The following is a 22,477-nucleotide window of genomic DNA, read 5'->3' on the forward strand; positions in this document are numbered from 1 at the left end:
CCGGGACAACACCTGCTCGACTCCTTCATTCAAGTGACACCAGAGCTTCCAGGGATATTTGGGGCACCATCCCTGCCACTGCCGGGCACTCGCGGCTCCGCTAACGGCCTGGTCACATGCTCTCCAGAGAGCTACGGGAGGGCGCTGGGTAACCTCTATCCGAGCCGCGGCCGCAAGGAGGGAAAAGGCGAGCGAGGAGGAAGAGTGGGAGGAGGAGGGGAAGCGGCGAAGGAGGAGGAAGAGGAGGAGGGGAGCACAAAGAATCCAGGTCTCCGGGCGGGAGGTTTACACCAAGAACCATGTGTGCCGAGCGGCTGCGCCAGTTCGTGACACTGGCTTTGGTGTTGGCTACCTTCGACCCGGCGCGAGGGACCGACGCCACCAATCCGCCCGAAGGCCCCCAAGACAGGGGATCCCAGCAGAAAGGCCGCCTGTCCTTGCAGAACACAGGTAAGTGCGTGCGCCCCAGCGGCGGGGAGCTGCTGGGAGAAGACACCCGGCACCCACACAGAGCGCCCCGGGCGCTTCGCCCGGAACTGGGCGCCCACCCTGGGCCGCGCAAACTCTTGGGGTGGCGTAGGACGTGCAAAGGAAAGCGCGAGGCAAAGCGAGGTCCGCGCCGGGCTCCGCGCGCCCGGAATCCGCACGTGCTGGCAGGGTGATGAAATGGCTGGGGCAGGACTTGTTGCTGTCCTCCCTGGGTCGAGGGTAAGTGAAGCAGCGTCTGACGCGGCCAGTGCCGGCTCCGGAGTCCCCGGTCCGGTTCAAAGCTCCCTGCTCCATCCTGACCGGCTTGCGGGAGGCACGGAGGGTCCCCGGAGCGGGGCTGCGCCCTGAAGCCGGAGAACTTCTCTTTCCAGCCGGCGGGCCGCGGCAGGACCGCTTCTCCCTTTCCTCAAAAGATGCCCGACATCCGAGAACTTTGTAGGCGAGACAAATTGCATTTTGAACTTTCCCCTTAGGGGGCATTCCTTTCGGAAGGGGTAGGGGCGGGTGGCGCAAAAGCGTACCTCTGCGGTGCTGCCGCCGTCCCCCGCTCCAGGGCAGGTCAGCAAGGGAAGAAATGGTGACACGGCCCGAACCGTGCGCCGCAGCTGCTTGACCGGCTCTCCGCTCACCCACAAGCTGCCGAGCACAGCCAGGCGTGCAGGGCTCGGGGCTGGCCCTTTTCCCAGCCTCCTGGAGAGGAAGAAAATCTGCCTACAGCTCCTTCGCTCTTCACGGCCCTCCCTTTATTTAGGGGGCCTGCGAAACCGGGGGCGGCGTGCGTGCGCTCACCGCACGAGCAGGAATGCACGAGTGCCCATTAGCGACGCCCGGAGCGCGTGAATCGCGGCCCTGCGCGCTCCTGGCCGGCGCGCCGGGGCCGCGCGTGGGGTCATCCGGGAGTCTCCCACCTCCATAGGCGGGTGCCAGCACCCGCGGCCCGCACCCCGCTCATCCTAGGACCCTCGCCCACCCTCTCCTCAGGGAAAGTCCCAGAGCTTTCCCTGAGAATCGAACGTGATTTTCGCTAGTTGGTGACCCTCAATAAATACACGCCCCTCATTCTCTCCGCAGATTTAATCTGAATGTGGATTATCTCCTCCGACCCCGCCCTTCTTCCAAAATATACTTTTCTGATGTAATTTTGTGGTTGGTTTAAGTCAAGGAATTGGGTAGGGGGAGGGAAGGAAGACAGGCTTTGCGCGCGGCAGCCTGACAGTTAACTCCCTCTCAGCCTGTCCTTTCACAGAGACGAATTAGAGCCACATTCTGCGAAGGGGGGCAGCAAACTCCCGGGTCGCGGGAATTCTAGGGGATGAAGCGTCACCTCACCCCGGATCTCTGTTTAAAAGGAGCCTCTAACTGCGAAGGTTGCGTTTCTGCAGACAAGCCCCCATCTGACTCTATCCCCGAGCCTGCTTGCAAACCGCAGCTTCCCCAGCCTGGTATTTTTAATGCGGACGGTTTGGAGGCGCTGCCTTAATAGGAATTTTGTTTTGATTTTTAGATGTTGAATCATAAAGCTGAATTGAAACTGCTTTTTGGACGCTTTCATTTGGGGGTCAGGAAGGAAATGGCCTTCATTTAATAGCAGCAGCTCCATCCAAGTAGAGAAGGGTATTTCATTGATGAAGTACAGAAAGGAAAGAGCAAGCGGATGGGTTGAAATTTTATTTTTGTCTGTGGGTTTAGAAAGCTGAAATATCTTATGCTTTCAGACTAAGTATTCCCACCAATACTTTAATAAGATGAGAAGGATGAAAAATGGAGTGTTCAGACCTAACCTCTGATTGCAACTTTCGCAATGTAGGTTTGGCTAATTTTTTTACAAATATTTACAAATACATTTTCATAAGTAGATGAAGTGATGAAATTTTCTTTCCCTGGTTTTTTAGATCCTGAAATAGTCACTCCTAACTTTTTCTCTTAAATCTTCTTTTAGTCATTACTTTTATTTCAACCCGCCTCTCTGCACTCCCCAGCGTGGCTGAGAATTTTGAATATGATTGTATGTAATTCTCATTTTAGCGGAAATCCAGCACTGCTTGGTCAACGCTGGCGATGTGGGGTGTGGCGTGTTTGAATGTTTCGAGAACAACTCTTGTGAGATACGGGGCTTACATGGAATTTGCATGACTTTTCTGCACAACGCTGGAAAATTCGATGCCCAGGTAAAAAAACATATTGAGCGCCAAGAATGTTTTGTGTTAGCGTAGCGTGATCGAAACGTTCGTTGGAAAGACTTATTAACAGATTTTCTTAGCTGATGGTCATGGTGGGTTTTAGCACTTGCCAGAGACCTTCTAGGTGAGCAGCAGACTGCCAATGACTCCCCACTCCACTCCTGGAGTTCAGCTTTCTGGACCTGTCATGTAGGCTAAATCCTTCTCCACTCTTCAACTGTGTCTCCACACACAGAGTGGAATGGAGACCAAGTTGAACACTTATCTGAGGATTCTTAGCAGAGAAGACAGAAGCCATAATAAATAATAAACACCTTCTAAGGGACACCTAAGGATGTCTGGCTACCCAGAACCCAGTCTGCAAGGCCCATCACATTTAGGAGCGTAGGTTGAGGGGGGAAGGGCAGGGACTCCAACTGACCATGCCGAAAGCTATTTTCAAGAATAAAAGAGACACAAAATTTGTAGAAATTCATCATCTCCTAGAGGGCATGTGGGGGACTTCCCTGGAGGCGCAGTGGTTAAGAATCCATCTGCCAATGCAGAGGACACGGGTTCAATCCCTGGTCAGGGAAGATCCCCCATGCCGCGGAGCAGCTAAGCCCGTGTGCCACAACTACTGAGCCTGCGCTCTAGAGACCACGAGCCACAACTACTGAAGCCCGCACGCCTAGAGCCTGTGCTCCGCAACAAGAGAAGCCCCCGCTCACCGCAACTAGAGAAAGCCCACGCGCAGCAAGAAAGACCCAACGCAGCCAAAAATAAATAAATAAATAAATTCAGAAGGCATGTGGGCAGGTAGCATGGATAAATCAGGGCCTTCAGAAGAGCAGACTTTTCTCCCTCCTAAGTAGCAGATCCTCCTTTCCCAACCCGAGAAGTCGGAACCCTGAATGGGTCCTGCTCTATATAATAAATATAGTCAGGGCCTGACCCACTTCAGTTATCCCAGGGTAAAGCCCAGTTGCTGTGTGGGCGGGAAATGAACCCAACAAGCAACTTCATGGCTCCAGTGCCCACGATCCAAACACGTTTCCGATGGAGTGGAGCGTTAGGCTCATCTCCTTCATGTCCTCCCCAGCCCACATGTGCACTGTGAAGTGCCCTGTAGTTGTTACAGACTTCCTCTCCCGTTTCACTGGCGAGCCATGACAGTGTTTGGATGAGGCCAACAGTTTAGGTGTGATTTATGGACATCGCCAGTCACCGTGTACTGACATCCTGTAGAGAGCCTGACAAAGCAACGCCTGGGAACCAGAAAGCAATGTGACGGGGCTGGCAGCCTCCCCTACAGAGGATGTGGGGTGGCAGCAGGGGAAACAGAAACCGGGGAAGGAAAGAGGAGTAGAACGTTTGAACTCCTTGAGACTCCCGAATAAAGCATCCCTTCTGGATTAACTGGAATTAGGAAACGTACTAGGAAATCCGGAGGAAAGATGTGTGTTTCAGGGCAATCCCACAGGATGTCAGGGAAGAATACCAAGAACGTATTACTGCAGCCCTCGCATAAATTAATCTTCCTTTTTTCTCTCAACCAACAGCAGTCTGTTCTCAAGTTAGAAGCATCCCTTTCAAGTCAGATCTCAGGCCATAACTACTTAATAAACTGGCACACCCTACCCTCCATCCTATTTGGCTCCCACTGGAGAGTCAGAGGAAAGGGGGCTACGGGGAGGTGGTTTTTCAGTGATCAGACACTATCTGTAGACATTTCAAGTGCTTCTAAAGGAGAGAACTGAAATAAACATGCTGGCTGGCTTCCCACTTCCAACCTAAACCCATTTACTTTCTCAACTCCGGTACGTCCGGGCCTGTCTAAAAAGACAGGGGGTGACCTCTCCAACAACAGCTTGTTTCTATAGTAAGCGGGGTGCGGGGATCCCTGGGTAGGTATCCCACAGTGCCTCTCTGCCCCGAGAGGTTGATAAGGGAGCTGCCGGCCCGGGCTCGCCGCCACACCCCGAACAGCTGTCTCCTTTCTAGGATAAGAGCGATCTAATGGGGTTGCCAAGAAAGAGGACTGTAGGCCAGATGTATGCCTGGCTGCCTTCGCCACTCGGAGGCTGGGAGCATGGGGGAGGGGCCGTCAGTCGGGCAGTTCAGGCCCCAGATGCTGCCAGGCAGTGTGCCAGGCGGGCCTTTTAGAGGCAATAACCCTAACAGTTTCAAGGAGTCGAATTGCTTTCAAAAAGGAAAAAGAATGCTCCTCCTTAAAGGCTAGGAGGAGACAAGAGAGAGTATGGGCTGGGGGTGGCAGGAGGCACTGAGACAGAGAAGGGAGGCCCAGCTAGCACCGGATCTTGACATCCCAAGAAGGAACGAGGGGAGAAATGTGAGATTTGGACAAGCAGGCACCTTCTACTTGAGAAAAACTCCTGCTGAGCGCCACCAAGGAGTTCTGGATTTATGCCTGGCCAAATTCCCCTCTGTGTTCCAGAAGCGTTGCCACCAAACGGCCAACAGTGGGCCGCCTTGAGGATGGAGGGTCATGGGTGGCCCAGGACCAGGAAGGCTAGCAGAGCGCGCCAGGAGGAAGGAGGCCGATGCGTCTGTCTCCCGAATGCGGGGGTATCACGTCCCTCTGGACGGACCTCCTGATGTAGCCTCAGCCTGTCACCTGCCAGGGTGTCTGTGTGCGGCAGGGCCTTGGAGTTCAGTTGTCAGAAAAATCCCTTGTAAGCCCAGAAAGGGTAAAAAAGTCGAAGTGTGTAACAAGGACTGGTCTCTTCCGCCCCCCTCTCCCTCCGCTGTCCCCTCTGCTCTCAGGGCAAGTCCTTCATCAAAGATGCCTTGAAGTGTAAGGCCCACGCTCTGCGGCACAGATTCGGCTGCATAAGCCGGAAGTGCCCGGCCATCAAGGAGATGGTGTTCCAGTTACAGAGGGAATGCTACCTCAAGCACGACCTGTGCTCTGCCGCCCAGGAGAACACCCGGGTGATGGTGGAGATGATCCACTTCAAGGACTTACTGCTGCACGAGTGAGTGCTGCCCTCTGGGGGCAGGGGGGTGGGGGGGAACGGAATGGTGCAACTAGGATAGAGGAAGGGGAGGCCTGCTGGGGCTGGAGGAGAGTCTTCCTCGGTTTGAGGGGCTGGCTTGTAGAGGCTGAACTCTCCTGTCAAACTGGGAAGGCTGTGGTTTACCTCAGAAAGCTGTGCACTGACTCCCTGGGAGTCCCCTTCCAGCTGGCCTTCAGGAAAAGCAAAAGAAATTTCCACCATCGGTTTCCAAATCCTAAGCAGTAGCCACAGGAAATCTTTTCACCGAGCGTGAGATGTGTAGAATTCGGAAATACCTTTCGTCTTCCCCTCAGCCAAGATCCCAATGGTGCTGAGTGTTCCAGGTAGCCGTGCAGGTGCCCCGGTGGACGGCCGAGAGCTGATAATATATACTGAGCGTGTACTAAGTGCCAGGTATTGTGCTAAGGGCTTCATATGCATTTTTCACTTGATCCACATGACAGCGCCGTGAGCTGGGTACCCTTCTCATCTCCATTTTACAGATGAGAAAACTGAGGTTCACTGCGGTAAAGGTCGCACAGACAATGAAAGGCAAAGCCAGGATAAGGAGCCAGGCGGTCGGGCTCCAGGACTTACACCCTTACAAACCAATCGCTTTTTCTCCTGCCTCCATAAGCTCTCCTTTCCTTTAGAAGGTCCGATTCACCTTCTCTAACATTAACGCCCTCCCAGAGAAAATGCAAAACAAATGACAAAAACTTTAATCAGCTAAACGCCTTTATGCCAAAGTGAGGAAATAGGAACGTACTTATCGGAAGACTTGCAATTCGATCATAAACCCAGGACGTCTCCTTCCTTAAAAAACATCCCTATGGGATCCTAAATTTTGCAGAGTAGTAAAGCATGTGGGTACATAGTTGCTTCTAACACAGTAGCCCCTGAAGGTTACAATGGCGCCTTCCTTGGGGACTTAGAAAGGAAGCTACTAGCTAAGCAGCCCAGTACAAGTCATAGCACTGTTAGTCTTTACACAGTGACTCGTTGAGCCAAATCAGTACAATTTTATGAACTCTTGCTCCTTAGTTTGTGCCATGGCCTCCCCCAGCTATGTCGCTAAACAGGCCACTCCCCACCTCCACATACACCACTTAGATCACAGAGGACAGCAACCGTCACCTGTCACTTTCCACTTGATTATGAGGCTCTAGGTATCTTGCAGCACCCCTTGGTGCGGTGTTAGAATTATAAGATTCACCGTGAATCTCTGCCAGCAGCTCTTGCCAAGAGCAAACCGATGTGGCTTTTCCTTGAGTTACACTAATGCCTGATAAAATATTTTCTATTCTTCCAAATCCCTAGAGAAAAACAAAGCAACAATAACATCAACAACAATAGCAATAACAATAACTATCATTTTCTCAGTGGGCCAGGCCCTTTGGCCAGAGACTTTGCCTGGATTATCTCATTTATCTTTCCCAACAGTGCCACAAGCCAGAGAATACCGTCCCCATATAACAGAGGAAGAAAGTGAAGCTAAGTGGTTAAAGGTCTTACTCTGAGGTTCAATTCCTACTCTTCAACTTGGGAATTGGTGATTCTGAAGCCAGTTGTCGGGAATAGACCTCAAACCTCCTTGTAACCTAGGCTGCGTTCTCCCCGCCTAGACCAGCTAAAGGCTCAGTGGTCCCCAAATGTGGCGGGATTTTTCCCTTTTCTTAGAAACAGCCCCATTACACTGGCAAAGCACTGGGAAATTTCCTTCCTTCAAGGTGCCCCTGCAAGAGGCAGACACCCCATGGCTGAGAAACTCATGAAGTTCATTTGTCCTCAGCCCACTGTCATCCTTTAGAGATAGTTTATTGGCCTCAAGCATGGATGACGGGGCACTTGTTTTTAATTCTATGGTACCTTTTTGGAGCCAAGAAGACTTTATCTTTCTGGAGAAACGTCTTCTGTGGGGAAACTGAAGGTTTTGAGGTTTTTTGCCACCCTCCCCACCTTGAATTTAAGGAGAGGGAAAGTACTGTGGCTTTCTGACATCTCCTCTACGGAAACATGGTCCATGGGGCCACGGGACCCTGACTTCCAAAGGACTCCTTACATCATTTAGAGCCAACACATAGCCCCCACCCAGGCCTGCTCTGGAAATGCTGGTGGTCCATCCCGAAAGCAACCCTGGGCCATTTTCTCAAACTCTCAGTGTGGCTGCCTACAAGTCATCTTGCCTCCTGCTAAGCCGGCACCCCTAGCTCCCCACAAATCCCCACTACCTTCCCTTCTGAAGCCACGACTACACACTGCGTCCCCTAGTGCTTCAAGCTGAACTGAGGTTTTTGTTTTTTAACTATCTGAACTGATTTGGGCACAAAAGATCCCATCAGTCCCCAAATATCAAGAAGACCATTTAAGAATGTGTGACACTGGCCACAGATAAGAAAATGAAAACTGAATTTGCTCTTCCCTCTAGAGAGGAGGAAATCATAGTCACTCCAGAATGCACGTCACCCGCATCCCTCAACCTGATCCTCATTCACCCCAAAACACGTTCAGTTAAAAGGACTTCCTTCAAACCCTCCGCTCCCCTCACCCCTTCCCATCCCACTTCCTCCATATCAACGGCTTGGCCACCACACACCCTGTCACTGAGTGCTGGCAGCCTCCAGCCACGTCCCGCTCCAAGTATTTTAAAAAATCTTTTAGCCTTGCTGACTCCCAGTGGAGAGAGCTGGGCTTTGTCATTAGACACGGGCTGAGCTAGCAGCCGGAGAAGGCACCATGCCAGCTCGAAACAAGCTTGGATGAACACACAGCCCTCCCCACAGTTCACAGCTTTCTCCCCAGCCGACAGCGCTGAGGGCAGAAGAGAGCGTGGGCTAGCCTTCCGGGACCGCCTCGGGATTCGGAGAGCTCATCTGGTGGGCAGGACGCCCTGGCGAAGGAGGCCAAGAGGCAGTCTGTGCATTCCCAAGAGGTCCCTCCCCTTACTCTGGGGAAAGAAACGTGAAGGAGAGCGTCCCAAAAGGACAGATGCTCAGCCTCCTCGATTTGCCCATCTAGCCCCAGGGGGTGGCAGGTAGGATCAGGTGCTAAAATCCCGACGCTGCTCTAGCAGATATACTCGGTGACCCTGACCTCCCTGAGGCAGTCAGTTGCTAGTTTTCAAAAGATGGAAGGAAACAGACCTGCAGGGAGCATTTCCCTTGTGTTGCCCCTTGCCCTCATCTCTTAACTCAAGCAGACTTGGGTCATTGCTGTCCTCGTCACGGTTAGGGGCCTGCCTTAGAGAGTTCCAGCACCCTGCCCATCAGCCGTGCCCAGACTCTCTGACTCTGAAGGCATCAAGGAGGCCTTAAAAGGCAGCTTGATCTCTATCAGGCAAAACAGTCCTCCTCTCCACTCTCAGCCCAGCCCCAGGCCTTCCCAGCCCAGAAGCTTCCAAAGCCACTTTCACACACACACACACACACACACCCGCCTCGTCTCCTTTTTTATATCGATGAAATGAGGACAGTTCACTCAATTACAACTTGAGGACTAATTCATAAAAATGGCAGTAAACTACTTCACAAGTCTCAAAACACAATCTGCTCTTCCTGCTTGGCGACAACTGTCAACTTGCAGAGAAAAGATTAAATGGGCTATAATGCAGCCCCCCAGGTGGTCCAGGCTCACAGAGGAAAAAAATTCTTCTTTTCTTCTTCTTACAAATGATCTCATGTTCCAGAGTGATTTCCTGCCCAAAGGGATGGCCCAGAGCTTCAATGTTCCTGATCAGAGATAGCCAGAAATTCTGCCAGTGAGGACTGCTTAAGAAAGCTGGTTAGCCACATGGAACACTCCATACCCCTCTCCCGCCTTGGGGATCTTAAAAAGGCCAGTGAGTGGGCCAGGACCGCCCATTGCCGGGGGGTACCTTTTGCCAGCTGGGCCCCAAAATATAAGAAGCAGGCACACTGCTCCAGTTGTCTGCACACACCTCCCACCCGCAGGAGGAAGGTCTGCATGACGTGGTCATCCAGCACTTTCCTAAAGAACACCCCGGGGCAGCTGGGATGGCCTGAGCAACTGGCCCTCCCCTTGGGATCCCAGCGTGCTTATTTCACAGACAGCTGGCTCTCGTCCCAAGCACGTAGACCCCTGTCAGCCAGCTCTCCCCTCCCTCATCTCCCGTTGTGGGGAAGCCCAGACTGGAAGCATAGAGGTGCTTAGACAGCCACTCCCCCACCTCGGCCTCTGCTACCAAGGAGCGGAAGAGCTCTGTGGGAATTCACATCCCCCCACCCTTCTCTGCCTGTTCCGGACTCCTCCAGATACAGAGGAGAGTGCACCCAGAAACTTCCCAAAACACCCTTTATCACCATGAGCCCAAACCAGGGGCAAACACGGACTATGGGTTAGATGGTGTTTTGGGATCCTCACGTACAAAGCTCACCTAGGAGAAGGATACCCAGCGCAAAGCCAGCCAACCTCGCTTCCCTGCCATAAACACTCCTCAGTTTGGTATTTAAGGCCCTTCACCATTTGCCTAAGTATTCCACTGGCTCCAAGACCCAGCTCCACTCCTGCTAAAACCCTCCTAGTTAGCACACCCTAAACAGACCCGGAGCTCCCCTGCCGTCTTATTCACACAGCTGGCATTCTTGCCCCCCCTCCCCAGAGATTCTTCCTAGACTTCTAGCATATGCACCTGTGAATTGTCCCTGGCCCTTTTATTTGTGCATGGCATGCGGGATCTTAGTTCCCCAGCCAGGGATCGAACCCGGCCCCCTGCAGTGGAAGCGCGGCTTCCTAACCACAGGACCACCAGGGAAGTCCCTCACTGGCCCTTCATCTTGTGGTAGGCTCTCTCCCCAGCCTCCAGTTCTCTCCAATGCCTGGCATGGAGCCCAGTACGTAATGGCCACCCAGTCCATGTTGGTTGAGACCAGTACTCCAAAGAATAGGCTTCAGGTAGTTCCAGAAAGATCGTCCACCAAACCAAACCCAAGCCAAGCGTTGGTCACGTCCCTCCCCCCTGGTATATCGGTCCTGCCCTCTGCAGGCGTACCGCATCCTGGGTCTCTCTCTCAATCTCCAGACCCTACGTGGACCTGGTGAACCTGCTGCTGACCTGTGGGGAGGAGGTGAAGGAGGCCATCACGCACAGCGTCCAGGCTCAGTGTGAGCAGAACTGGGGAAGCCTGTGCTCCATCTTGAGTTTCTGCACGTCGACCATCCAGAGGCCTCCCACGGCGCCTCCCGAGCGCCAGCTCCAGGGCCACAGGGCCAAGGTCTCCAGGGGCCACCACGGCGAAGCAGGTCACCACCTCTCGGAGCCCAGCAGTCAGGAGACCCGCCGAGGTGCCAAGGGCGAGCGAGGTAGCAAGAGCCACGCAAACGCCCACACCCGGGGCAGAGCGGCCGGCCACGGGGCCCAGGGAACTTCTGGAAGCAGCGAGTGGGAGGATGAACAGTCTGAGTATTCTGATATCCGGAGGTGAAACGAAAGGCCCGGCCGGGAAATCTTTCCTCCACGCCGTCCATTTTCTTCTCTCTGGACATTCCAAAACATTTGCCATTAAAGAGGGGGGATGTCACACGCAGGATGTGATGGGGATTGCGGACTTGATGGAGGTGTATGTAAGCGGCATGGACAGGTGAAGCGGAGACTCCCTGGGCGGCAGCGAGGGCTCGGTTGTGCCCGCTGGGTCCCGCACCGGCACATCCCGAAGGGAGGGAGCCACCCGGCGTCCTCATTGCAACTTTGCCTTCTTTCCATCCGCGGAGCCCCTGGGCGGCAGCCTGCGGTTCCCTCTGCTGTGGGAGGCGATGGGGAGGGGCGGGGGTGACCCCCGGGGCTGGATCGCGGCCCAGACCGCAGCTTCTGGTGCTGTCTTGGTGGAGGGCAGCTGGATTCCGGTTTAGGAGTGGGTGTGAAAATCTCCCTGGGAATCGGGAGAAGGGTGGAGAGGAAGCAGGGGCCGTGTGGGTGCTTGGCCAAACCAAATCCAGTTTCTTGCATGGGACCTTGAGGTTTGGAGCAACTTGGGAAGGGGCGGGTGAGGGTTCTAAGTGTAATTTCTGAGCCATTGTTCTGTCTGGGGCACCCTGTCCGAGGGAGTGGCCCCCGTGCGTTTGTATTTTAACCACTGCTTCAAGTCTCGATTTCACTTTTTTTTTTATTTATCCAGTTACATCTCCCTATCTGTCGTCTAAATAAATAGCTTTCAAACAAAGCAACTGGGTCATTAAAACCAGCTCAAGGGAAAACAAAAAACAACCCATCTTTGGGGGCTGAATTGTTTTTAGTGCTATTTTAAAAGGAATCAAAGAGCAGTGTAGCCGTACATCTGACGGCCTGACGTGGGCTCATTGCCACTTAGGGCAAAGCCACACCTGGAGGAAAATGCACACAGGAGGAGTGCATTTGACAGACTTCCTTTTGCATTTCGGTATCTCACCTCAGCCAAGACAGATAAAGCACCACACCCTGGATTCCCTGAGGCCAAGTTGGAAAGCTGGCCTCCCCGCGCTGGAGGATGGAAAAGGGGAACACAGAAGGACTACTCAGTAATTTTCACCAAGGAATGCCGACCTTTTGCACAAATGGAGGAGACTGCTGAAAATCGCTGAGGGACGAGATTTCCCAGATCCAGATTGAAAATTTAGCAATAAGAAAAGGAGTCAGAGTAAACAAAAGAAAGGCAGAGAGGAGAGACAGAAGGAAAGATACAGGGAGAAGATTAGAACAGAAATCGTCAGCAGTGGATGTCTTGTGGTTACTGAAGAGGTTTCAGGGATAGGACTTTACTTCTCTTTCCCAACAGGCCACAAATTAAAGCTTATCCTTTCTTGCAGCCAGTACTCAGACAGGAGCCCAGTATTGCAAGGAGTGGATGGATGTGCTGGGCCAGGTCCTTCTAGAGCAGGGGTCGGCAGACCTTCTCTATAAAGGTCCAGACAGGGAATACACTATTTTCGGTTTGGCGGGTTGCATGGTTTCTGTTGCAGCTACTCAACTAAGCCTTTGTCGCCTGAAAGCAGACATACGTAGACAACACATACCAAATAGGCTTGTCTCCATGCCATTAAAATTTTATTTAACAGGGACCCAACTGGACTTGGCACTGGGCCTGGGTTTGCTGACTGCTGTTCTAGTGACTGGGCAAAAAAGTATGCATCCTCCATTTACATCAGCTCATAGCTTTCCCTGAAAGCAACCTGAGGCCAGAGATAAAGAAGCTAAATTTATCTACTCGAAAATGATTTGTTCCACAGAATGCCCGAACCCAAAGCACAGCTAGTGTTTATATAACCCAAATCCAATCTCATTGCTGCCAGGACACGGTGCCGGGGCGTCATTTCCCCAATCTTTCATGATCCATGTGGGAAAGAAACCATTTGGGTGTCGGGGGAGGGGGACAAAAGGCTGGGAGAAGCACCTAGAGAGAGCTAGAGCTGCAGAAAGAGGAGGAGACCGTGCACTTAATCTGGCTCTGCCCTCGGAGGGAGGAGGACCAGTGTGTCAGGCTCTGCCATGGCAACCGAACATAAACCGTGTTCGGTTTATGTTCAAGCCACGAACGTAAGCGGTGGATGCCCTCACTGCTTATGCCTTGAGAACGTGTCTCAAGCCACGCAGCACGTGGACTGTTTTCCTTACATCACTCAAAAGCTGAAGCAATAACAAATTCTCTCGCGTTGCTGGGTCAGCTGTTCATCTGTTCGCCGGCTCCTGGGCTGGATGGGGGAAAGGCATCACTTTTACGTTTTCCTCAGTGTAACTGTTTTACGTGTTCGCTCCTGACGTCCCATGTGTTGCTTCTATTGTAAATATTTGTCATTTGTATTTATTATCTCAATGTTTTCCCCCAAGGCATAAAATTGCTTACTGTGTTGATTTGAACCGCCTCCCTGATCTCTGTTGTATATTTTTCATGCCACTGTTTTGTTTCTTCTCAAAAGTCAGGTAGAAATCCTTGCCTTCTGGTTCCTAATGTTTTGAAGCCTACAATCGTATTTATTGCTGAGATTCTTTATCTCAAAACTGAGGAAAATCCAAATTCCTGTAAGCATGGACAGAGGCATTTGTACAATCTAAAATGTAAGCAAAGTCGTCCTTAAAAATAGGCCCTGAACTTGGGGCTTCGTACTTCATACAAATTTGCTCTTGAGCCTTCCTTTGAGGAAGGATGTGGATTCCAAATAAAGATATGATGTTTATTTTGAGCCTTGCATCTTAACAAGATGATCCAAACACCTCTCCTTTGTATCAATAAATAGTCCTGTTATTCTGAAGTGAGAGGCCTGAGTAGAGTGAAATGCTAACACTCAAAACTAAAATAGAAAACACCAGCCCAGAGCTACAGTCATACTTTGACACACACACACACACACACACACACACACACACACACACGGAGAGAAATTTCAACTCGAACCAAGGAAAAGTCTTCGTTAGAACAACATGGGAAAACAATGCTTCCAGGGCCCATTTCCTAAGGAAGAACAACCCTCATCCGATCTCAACATTGGTACCACGTGAGCTTGCTAAGTCATAATATCTGTTTCTGTTATGGATTTAGGCAGCAGGACCTGTACATTGTCACATTGCATTATCTTTCTCCAAGCGTTAGTAAAGGTTTTAAATAATTGACTTCCCCTTGAGTAGCGTTATTGTCTGAGAGGGCTTTGGATGGGCCAAGGGAGATGGCTGTGAGCAAGTGGGGTTTGAGTCCATTTTAAATGCTGGATGTTCAGATATCTACAAAAGAGAAACAGACTCACAGACATAGAGAACAGACTTGTGGTTGCCAAGGGGGACGGGGTTGGGGGAGGGAAGGATTGGGAGTTTGAGATAAGCAGATGCAAACTATTATATATAGGATGGATGAAAAACAAGGTCCTGGGACTTCCCTGGTGGCCTAGGGGTTAGGATTCCGGGCTTTCACTGTGGTGGCCCAGGTTCAGGGCAAGATCCTGCAAGCTGCGTGTTGTCAAAAAAAAAAAGACAAAAAAAAAAAGACAACAACAAGGTCCTACTGTGTAGCACAAGGATCTCTATGCAGTATCCTGTGATAAACCATAATGGAAAAGAAGATGAAAAAAGAATATATATTATATGTATAATTGAGTCACTTTGCTGTACAGCAGAGATTAACACCACATTTATACTTCAATAAAGATTTTTTTTAAATGCTGGATGTTCAATTTACAGGGAGGGGAACCCAGGGAAGAAGACCGCCCTGGGCTTCTCCTCCATCACAGGGACTCTGTTCAAAACCCTGCCTGGGCCTTCCCTGGTGGCGCAGTGGTTGAGAGTCCGCCTGCCGCTTCAGGGGACATGGGTTCGTGCCCCAGTCCGGGAAGATCCCACATGCCGCGGAGCGGCTAGGCCCGTGAGCCATGGCCGCTGAGCCTGCGCGTCCGGAGCCTATGCTCCGCAACGGAAGAGGCCACAACAGTGAGAGGCCCGCGTATCACAAAAAAAAAAAAAAAAAAAAAACCCTGCCTGGATCACCCAGACAAAGAGGAGGATGAGCTTCCTGTGACCAGCCCAGGGCCATCAGGTTGGTCCTCACATCTCCCTCTGGAGTCCACAGACCTTGGAGTTGGCCACCCCTTCTTTCAGACTGAGCCTGCAGTGGACGCCACCGGAATAAAAGCTCAGTGGCTCTGCACAGGCAGGGAAGCCTGCTCCCCAGCTCTTCCTCAACACGATAGAGCTGGAGTCCCTGATTTACTCCATTGGCATACCTACTATGTGCCCAGGACCGCACTAGGCACGTTGCATACGTAATCTCATCCCCAGTATGTCCCACAAGTAGCAGGTCTTATCCCCATTCTACAGGTGAAGAAACCAAGGTATAGAAAAGTAAAGCAACTTCTCCCAAACCATGTGGCTAGTGAGGGGGGCGGGGTCTGAACTCAAACCCAGATGTGTGACTCTAAGCCCACATGCTTTCCCCCACTTCAGGCCTAGATTCTCCACATTTGATTTCTTTTTAAATTTAAACAAGTCAGTATTATTCCTACTTTACACAGGGCTTAGAGAAAGAATAAATTATACTCTTAGCTTTATAGCACCAGGCCTCTGAGGAGTTCTGCTTTAGAACGGAAAGGAAAATTGATGCTCTCACCTTTCCTCTCTGCAAAGACTCAGATTTTGGTTCAGGTTAAAGGAAGAACAGGAAAATCACGGCATCTCATCGCTTTTCTGTGCATGTGGGTAATTTTTTTTTTAAGGTGCTTCTCAAGTGTCCCTGAGGAAATCATTTGGGGAGTGGCTGGCTTGTGTCACCATGTATATTGAGTTGTCTCCACTAAACCCACCCGATCGCCAGCACTGCCTGAGACGTCAGGCTTCCCTGAAATCTTCACCACTGTCATCACCCTCATCATGATCGTTGCAGTTTCTTGTGGATCTGTTATGTGCCCCAGGCGCTGCCTGGTGCTTTACAGATATTATTATTTCTGAGCCTTATTTTACGTATAAAGAAACTGAGGCTCAAAGGCATCTTAATTTGCCTAGAGCCCATCGCAAGGCTAGCTAGCTCCGGGGGGGGGGGGGGGGGGGGGGCAGGGCTCACCCTGCGCTGCCTTACCATCCATCAACCCTGATGTGAAAATGTGCGTTTAATAACCCCCGAGTGTTCGGAAATGCAGCTGCCTCCCCGCAACCTTCAGGACTGCTCCAGTCCACCAGTTCAGGAATGACGAGGCTGTGGGAGGGTTAGAAGATCTTCCAAATATGCTAGTATTCAAGCAAAGTTTCCAAAAGGAGCAATTGTGGGTCCCGCAATCTGGAGACGGAAATTTGAATTTATTCTAAAGTCAAAAAAAAAGAAAGCACCCTACTGAGGAGGGGACAGCCTTGTCCAGAGAACACGTTTTATGTAAAAGTATTTGCAGGGGGGCGGGGGGGGCGAAAAAGGAGGAAAGAGCAATACTAACTTTGAGCTGGGAGTCATGCATGGCTGCTAGCATAAGCAGTTCAATTTTTATCACTCCCCAGAAAGAACACACACTCAAAAGTCACTCACTGAAGAGAATGGGGGGAATAAAAGCCACAAAGCCAACCTAAGGTTATGCGTGGAACGAGCCCCTCCAGGATGAACTCTGATGTCCCAGAGAACCCAAGCCTCCTGGCACTTGAGGGTGTATTCCCACCTACCACCATGTAACAACAGGTCTGCCTGGGCGAACTAAAGCATGGGAAAGACAAGAGAAACCCCTCCAGGAATTCTCAGAGGCAGGGCAATTGTTCACAAGGTGCCGAGGAGAATTGGCTAGTTCCAGGTTCCATTGGAGAGTTTCCAGGATCGTTTATAGTTCTTAAAGCTAAGGGGGAGTGGCCAGGTTAAAAAGAAGTGACAACCTAATAAGAATGGAGACCACCTGCCTGCTTGCCCTGGTGAGTCATGCAGAATACTCAGCAGAGGACTGGGGGCACCAAAGAGGGCTACGTGCAGGGTGGATGACCAGGCCCTGGAATTTTGTCCCGGTTGTTTATCGCAATGTTAACAACAACCCCCAAAACTTAGTAGATTGAAACAATGATTTTATTTTGCTCACAATTTTGTGGGTCAGAAACTTAGAAAGGGCTCTGCTGGGCGGTTGGTCTCTTCTGCAGATGGCGTCAGCTGCCTTCACAGATGGATGGATGGGCCCTTTAAGATGGCATCTCAGTACTCCTGGCCCCCAACCTCATCCCCTTCTCTCTCTCTCCCTCTCCATGTGACACCTCATCCCCCGAGGCCTCCCAAACCATGGCTGTCTCAGGGTGGTTAGTCTCCCTTCTTCCATGGTAACTGGCTTCCCCAAGACAGACTGGAGGATTTTACAGCACATTCTGCAGATCGAAACTAGGGTTTGAAGTTCATCCTTGGTAATGACTGTCACAAGGGCAGACACTGACCTCTGCACGCAGTTTCATGTCTCTCCAGAGGCCCGGCCATCACACAGTGGGAATGAATGAATGAATGAAACCTCTTGTCCTAAAAGGATGCCAAATTGTCAAATCAGATAAGTTTCAATTCACTTTAACTCCTAAAGGAAATATAACCTCGTGTCCTTGTAAGGGGCACTGACATGTCAGAGAGTCAGTGAGTGGGTGTCAGAATTAAAAGTCACTGGGAAACCTAATAATCTTAGAGTCAGGAGACATAATATTGATCCAGACACTTTACTTGTCTTGTACCCGGTAAATCTCTTTTTAAAAAAAAAATAATGACTGAAAAAATAAATCAGGACTGACCCTGAGATCTTGGCAAATCAGTTAAACTCTGTAAGCCTGTTTCCTCAGCTACAAAATAAGGAAACTAACAGCTTCCCTCACACTGGGTAGTGAGGAGAAATGACTGAAGCTATACGAAAGTGACAATACACAGGAGATGCTCTGAAGACCATGGATGCCATGTCAACAGTGGGGATTATTCCTCCTGGCCATTTCGGAAGGTTTGAGCCTAGAGTCAAGAGCACAGAAGGGATGAGCTGCCCCATCCTTTCCACTGTCCTGGCGGTTGTCTGAGGCAGGTACAAAGTATTCTATGGCCAGGATAGAGGGGTCAGCCCCACATAGTGGGAATTTGAACCAGGCATAAGGGGGCAGAGCCTAACTAGGTGGGGACCCTCTCTAGGGTGGGAGAGTAGCCCCTGAGCAGCTCCAAGCGGTAGGTTGGGCCAGGCAGCAACCAACACGCTGGGAGCAGAGGGCCTTCCTGCCAGGATCTCTCTCTGCAAACCTCAAGGCAAGGGACCCACAGAAAAGCCGGTTCATAAACTCCTTAATGAGAAAGAAAGCAGAGACTGACCGAGATGAGGGAGGAGAGAGATTTGGGGCCAGAGCCCACTCCACTGGGTGCCAAGGTTCCTGAGAGTCGGACATTTGGAAAAGATCTGGCCTGGAATAGCCAAGGGTTTGGGACACGGCTCCTTCCGGCTCCCGGGACTGTCAAGAAGAGAAGGAGGGGGAGGAAAATGACTCAGCTGAAATGAAGAGGAATGTATTTTTAAAAAGGGAAACGATGAAAGGCACAAAGGAATGAGATGGAGCCCCAGCATAGGGTCCAAATGCCTTCTCAGAGGAAGTGGGGCCAATCTGCTAAACGCTAGTGGACTCACTAGGGTTGGCAGACCAAGAATAGCACCTTTAAAATAAAGAGTGTCTTCCAGGCTTGCCAGGCCCACTGCCCTTGAAGCCCTCCAGGTCCGTGGTCCCCACGGGCTGGCGCCCGCCTCTGCAGGAGAAATGCTGGGGAGGACCCGGCAGTGTAGAAGCTTCTACACACTTTTGATGCTGAAGATGGGGGCAGTTCTTGAACAGAGGAGTTAGGGAAAAACTCATTTCACATTGAGGCTCACACTCACCCAGCAGGGCAAGCCTGAGCACAGAAGGGATAAGCTGTCAGGAGCACAGAAGGGATAAGCTGCCCCATCCTTTCCTAGGAGGGTCTATGATGCCCCGCCACGCCTCCCTTGCTCCATTCTATCCACTGAACCCTGGTTGAGGGTTGGGGGGGAAGGGAGGGGTGTGGAAGCAGGCTCCCTCCCCAGAAGCTGACACAACTCCAATCCCCCACTCCCAACAGCCAAGGTCAGATGAGCCTGATTGCAAAAGTGTCAATGGAGAGTGAGAAGAGATAGGAGAAGAAAGAGAAGCTGCTGTCTGACAGCTCTGCATCTCCTTCCCCCCAGCTTATCCAACGTTGGGGTCACGCTGAGGTCCACCTCTCCCTTAGCACTGAACTCACATTTCTAGAAGAGGGGAGATTAGGAAGAAGAGTTCAGCTCAGCATGGCCCAAGAACTATGAACCCCTCGCACAAGCATGTCAATGCCGTCGGCCTTTCTGAGTCACTCAACGTTTACCCAGAGGCTCCCGTCATTGGGAAAATCATCGTGTATCCTCCTGGGAGGATGTGCAGCAGGAAAGCCAGCCTGCTGGGGAGCACAATGACAGATGCAGAGGAGGACCCAGGAGGGGGTCGGCTGACCAAACCCCACTGCCCCACTGTCCAGAAGCAAGGCTGGGGTGGGAAGCCTCCCCCGACCCTTTGTGAGAGAGCTCTCTGACTATAACCCTACATTCTAACAGAAAACAGGAAACCGGCAGAGAATTCCTGGCCCTTCAGACCCTGGGTTATGCCGGCACCTCTGAGAAGAGATGCTGTCCCTATGGGCCATTCAGATGGCTGCCAGCACCTGGCAGGGGGATCTTCGGGCACCTAGTGACTGTAGCTACACAGAAAGAATGGGGCCAGCTGCCCTCTGAGGCCCCTTCCGCCAGCTGTAGCTGTCCTGAGGTTCCTTCAACCTTGGACTTTCAACACAGACCTCCATAGGCAGCACCGGAAGCACCTACACACCTGTATTTCCAGGGCCTGGGGCCTCGGAAACTGGGCCAGTTAGGGAAGGCAGAGACAGAATTAAAAGTGCGAGAGATCTGTTGGAAGAAACACTGTGAAGGATCAAGTGGAAAGAAGAAGCAGGCAGGTAGAGCCTCAGACCGCAGTGCAGGGCTGACACCTGAGAAGGGAGAGAGGGAAGGAAGGAGGGCTGAGTAGGACCGCAGGGCAGCTCTGAGAAAGTCTCAGCCAGGATAGTGGGGAGCCCAGGGCAAAGCGTGCTGCTCTGTGTCAGGCAGGCATGCCTGGCTCTGGTCCCCTATTTGTGGGCTCAGGCATCTCCAGGAGCAGCCTGGGGAGAGGGTGGCTCAGCCCCAACACTCCAATGGGCCTGGAAGGAGTGGGAGGTGGAGGCTGAACTAGCTGCACACTTCACAGCAAGGAGGTCTGAGCAGCACACTCCCACAGCTACCTAATAGCCAATGCTTTTTAAAACCCGCTTCACAGTAAGTGAAGCTAGTCAGACACAGAAAGGCAAGCATATCACTTATATGTGGAATCTTAAAAAAAAAGAAAGATACAAATGAACTTAATTACAAACAGAAACAGACTCACAGACAGGAAACAAACTTACAGTTACCAAAGGGGAAAGCTGGTGGGGAGGGATAAATTAGGAATTTGGGAGTAACACATACACACTACTATATATAAAGTAGATAAACAACAAGGACCTACTGTATAGCACAGGGTATAGCACTCAATATTTTGTAATAACCTATAAGGGAAAAGAATGTAAAAAAGAATATATATATATATATATATATTTTATATATATATATATATATATATATCACTTTACACCTGAAACTAACACAACATTGTCAATCAACTATACTTCAATAATTAGTTAATTAATTTTTAAAAATGACAACAACTAAACAATAAAAACCTTCAACAGGGCTTCCCTGGTGGCGCAGTGGTTGAGAGTCCGCCTGCCGATGCAAGAGACACGGGTTCATGCCCCGGTCTGGGAAGATCCCACATGCCGCGGAGCGGCTGGGCCCGTGAGCCATGGCCGCTGAGCCTGCACGTCCGGAGCCTGTGCTCCACAACGGGAGAGGCCACAGCAGTGAGGGGCCCACATACCGCGGAAAAAAAAAAAAAAACCTTCAACAGAGCACTTAATTCTTGAGACAGGTGCTACCCATGACCAGCCCTTTGGCAAGAGGCTTTGTCGGTTGTGTGCAAAACAAGTTAAGAGAACGAAGGTAACAGTGATTGGCAAACTAGAAGGCCTACACTAGACGTTCACAAAATAGTGTCTCACAGGTCACGTATGACCTGCGGGTTTTGTTTGACTCAAACATTGATTTTTTTTTAAGTTAAGTTAGTTGCCGGCACATACAAGCCACAAAAATCCAAACTTCCAGCTTTTCTTCAAAATTAAAAACATCAGACTTCCCTGGTGGCACAGTGGTTAAGAATCCACCTGCCAACGCAGGGGACACGGGTTCGAGCCCTGGTCCAGGAAGATCCCACATGCCGCGGAGCAACTGGTCCCGTGCGCCACAACTACTGAGCCTGCACTCTAGAGCCTGTGAGCCACAACTACTGAAGCCCACGTGCCTAGAGCCCGTGCTCTGCAATAAGAGAAGCCACCACTACAGAAGCCCACGCACCGCGAAGAGTAGCCCGCTGCTCACCGCAACTGGAGAAAGCTCGTGTGCAGCAACAAAGACCCAAAGCAGCCAGAAATAAATTAATTAAAAAGAAAAAAAGGATCAAAACATTCATCAGTCCTGAGCCCACATTCCAGTCCACCACAGTCCCAACACTCCCTATTGTCTTGCACCCTACCTGCTTCACTCACATACTTGACCAGACTCGCCTCAGCAGGCCTCCTGCCTACCCTCATGGATGTACCTCAGCCATTCATGGCCATTCCATTTCTTAGGTGGATACAAAGAGGAACACTTAGAAAATCTAAAAAGAGCTCTGGGAAATTAAAATATAAGAGAGGAAGATGAAAAATATCAATAAAACAATTGGGAGATCAATTTAAGAAAATCCCTCAGAAAGAGATGAATTATGAAAGAGAAGGAGACTCAGTCTAGGAGATTTAATATCCAATCAGAAAGAGTTCCAGAATAAGGGGATGGAGAAAATGGTAGGGAGAAAATTATCTAAGAAATAGTACAGAACTGAAGGATGAGCGTTTTCAGACTGAAAAGGCCTAAAGAGGACCCAAGACAGTGAATGAAAAACTCCCCAATAAGATGCATCCTTGTGAAATTTCAAAACTCCTAAGGATAAAGGGGGAAGAGCCCAAATGCTTCCAAAGACGAGAGAAGAATTACATGACAAAGAATCAAGAATCAGTACGGGGCTTCCCTGGCGGCGCAGTGGTTGGGAGTCCGCCTGCCGATGCAGGGGACATGGGTTCGTGCCCCGGTCCGGGAAGATCCCACATGCCGCGGAGCGGCTGGGCCCGTGAGCCGTGACTGCTGAGCCTGCGCGTCCGGAGC

The 22,477-nt window shown here is 51.0% G+C and overlaps 1 protein-coding gene and 1 long non-coding RNA gene across 2 annotated transcripts in view; one reads left to right on the plus strand and one right to left on the minus strand.

Annotated features, from left to right (window-relative positions):
• LOC137222094 (uncharacterized) overlaps positions 1–1,306 on the minus strand; it is a 143,230-nt gene extending 141,924 nt beyond the window's left edge. The window contains exon 1 of the long non-coding RNA XR_010942313.1: positions 1,011–1,306. This is a non-coding gene — a long non-coding RNA (uncharacterized lncRNA). The remainder of the gene's footprint in view (positions 1–1,010) is intronic.
• Positions 30–11,844, plus strand: STC2 (stanniocalcin 2). Its single transcript, XM_067732822.1, has 4 exons — positions 30–450; positions 2,515–2,657; positions 5,436–5,647; positions 10,707–11,844. The coding sequence occupies exons 1-4, from the start codon at positions 300–302 to the stop codon at positions 11,107–11,109; spliced, it is 909 nt and encodes a 302-aa protein (XP_067588923.1). The 5' UTR covers positions 30–299; the 3' UTR covers positions 11,110–11,844.
• Positions 11,845–22,477: the final 10,633 nt, after the last annotated feature.

This window comes from Pseudorca crassidens, chromosome 3 (assembly GCF_039906515.1).
Source record: "Pseudorca crassidens isolate mPseCra1 chromosome 3, mPseCra1.hap1, whole genome shotgun sequence".
Classification (NCBI taxonomy): Eukaryota; Metazoa; Chordata; class Mammalia; order Artiodactyla; family Delphinidae; genus Pseudorca; species Pseudorca crassidens.

Coding starts and splice junctions, on each gene's coding strand:
- STC2 (XM_067732822.1), top strand. CDS start 300: ATGTGTGCCGAGCGGCTGCGCCAGTTCGTGACACTGGCTTTGGTGTTG. Junction 2,658..5,435: donor CTGGAAAATTCGATGCCCAG/GTAAAAAAACAT, acceptor CTCTGCTCTCAG/GGCAAGTCCTTCATCAAAGA. Junction 5,648..10,706: donor AAGGACTTACTGCTGCACGA/GTGAGTGCTGCC, acceptor CTCAATCTCCAG/ACCCTACGTGGACCTGGTGA.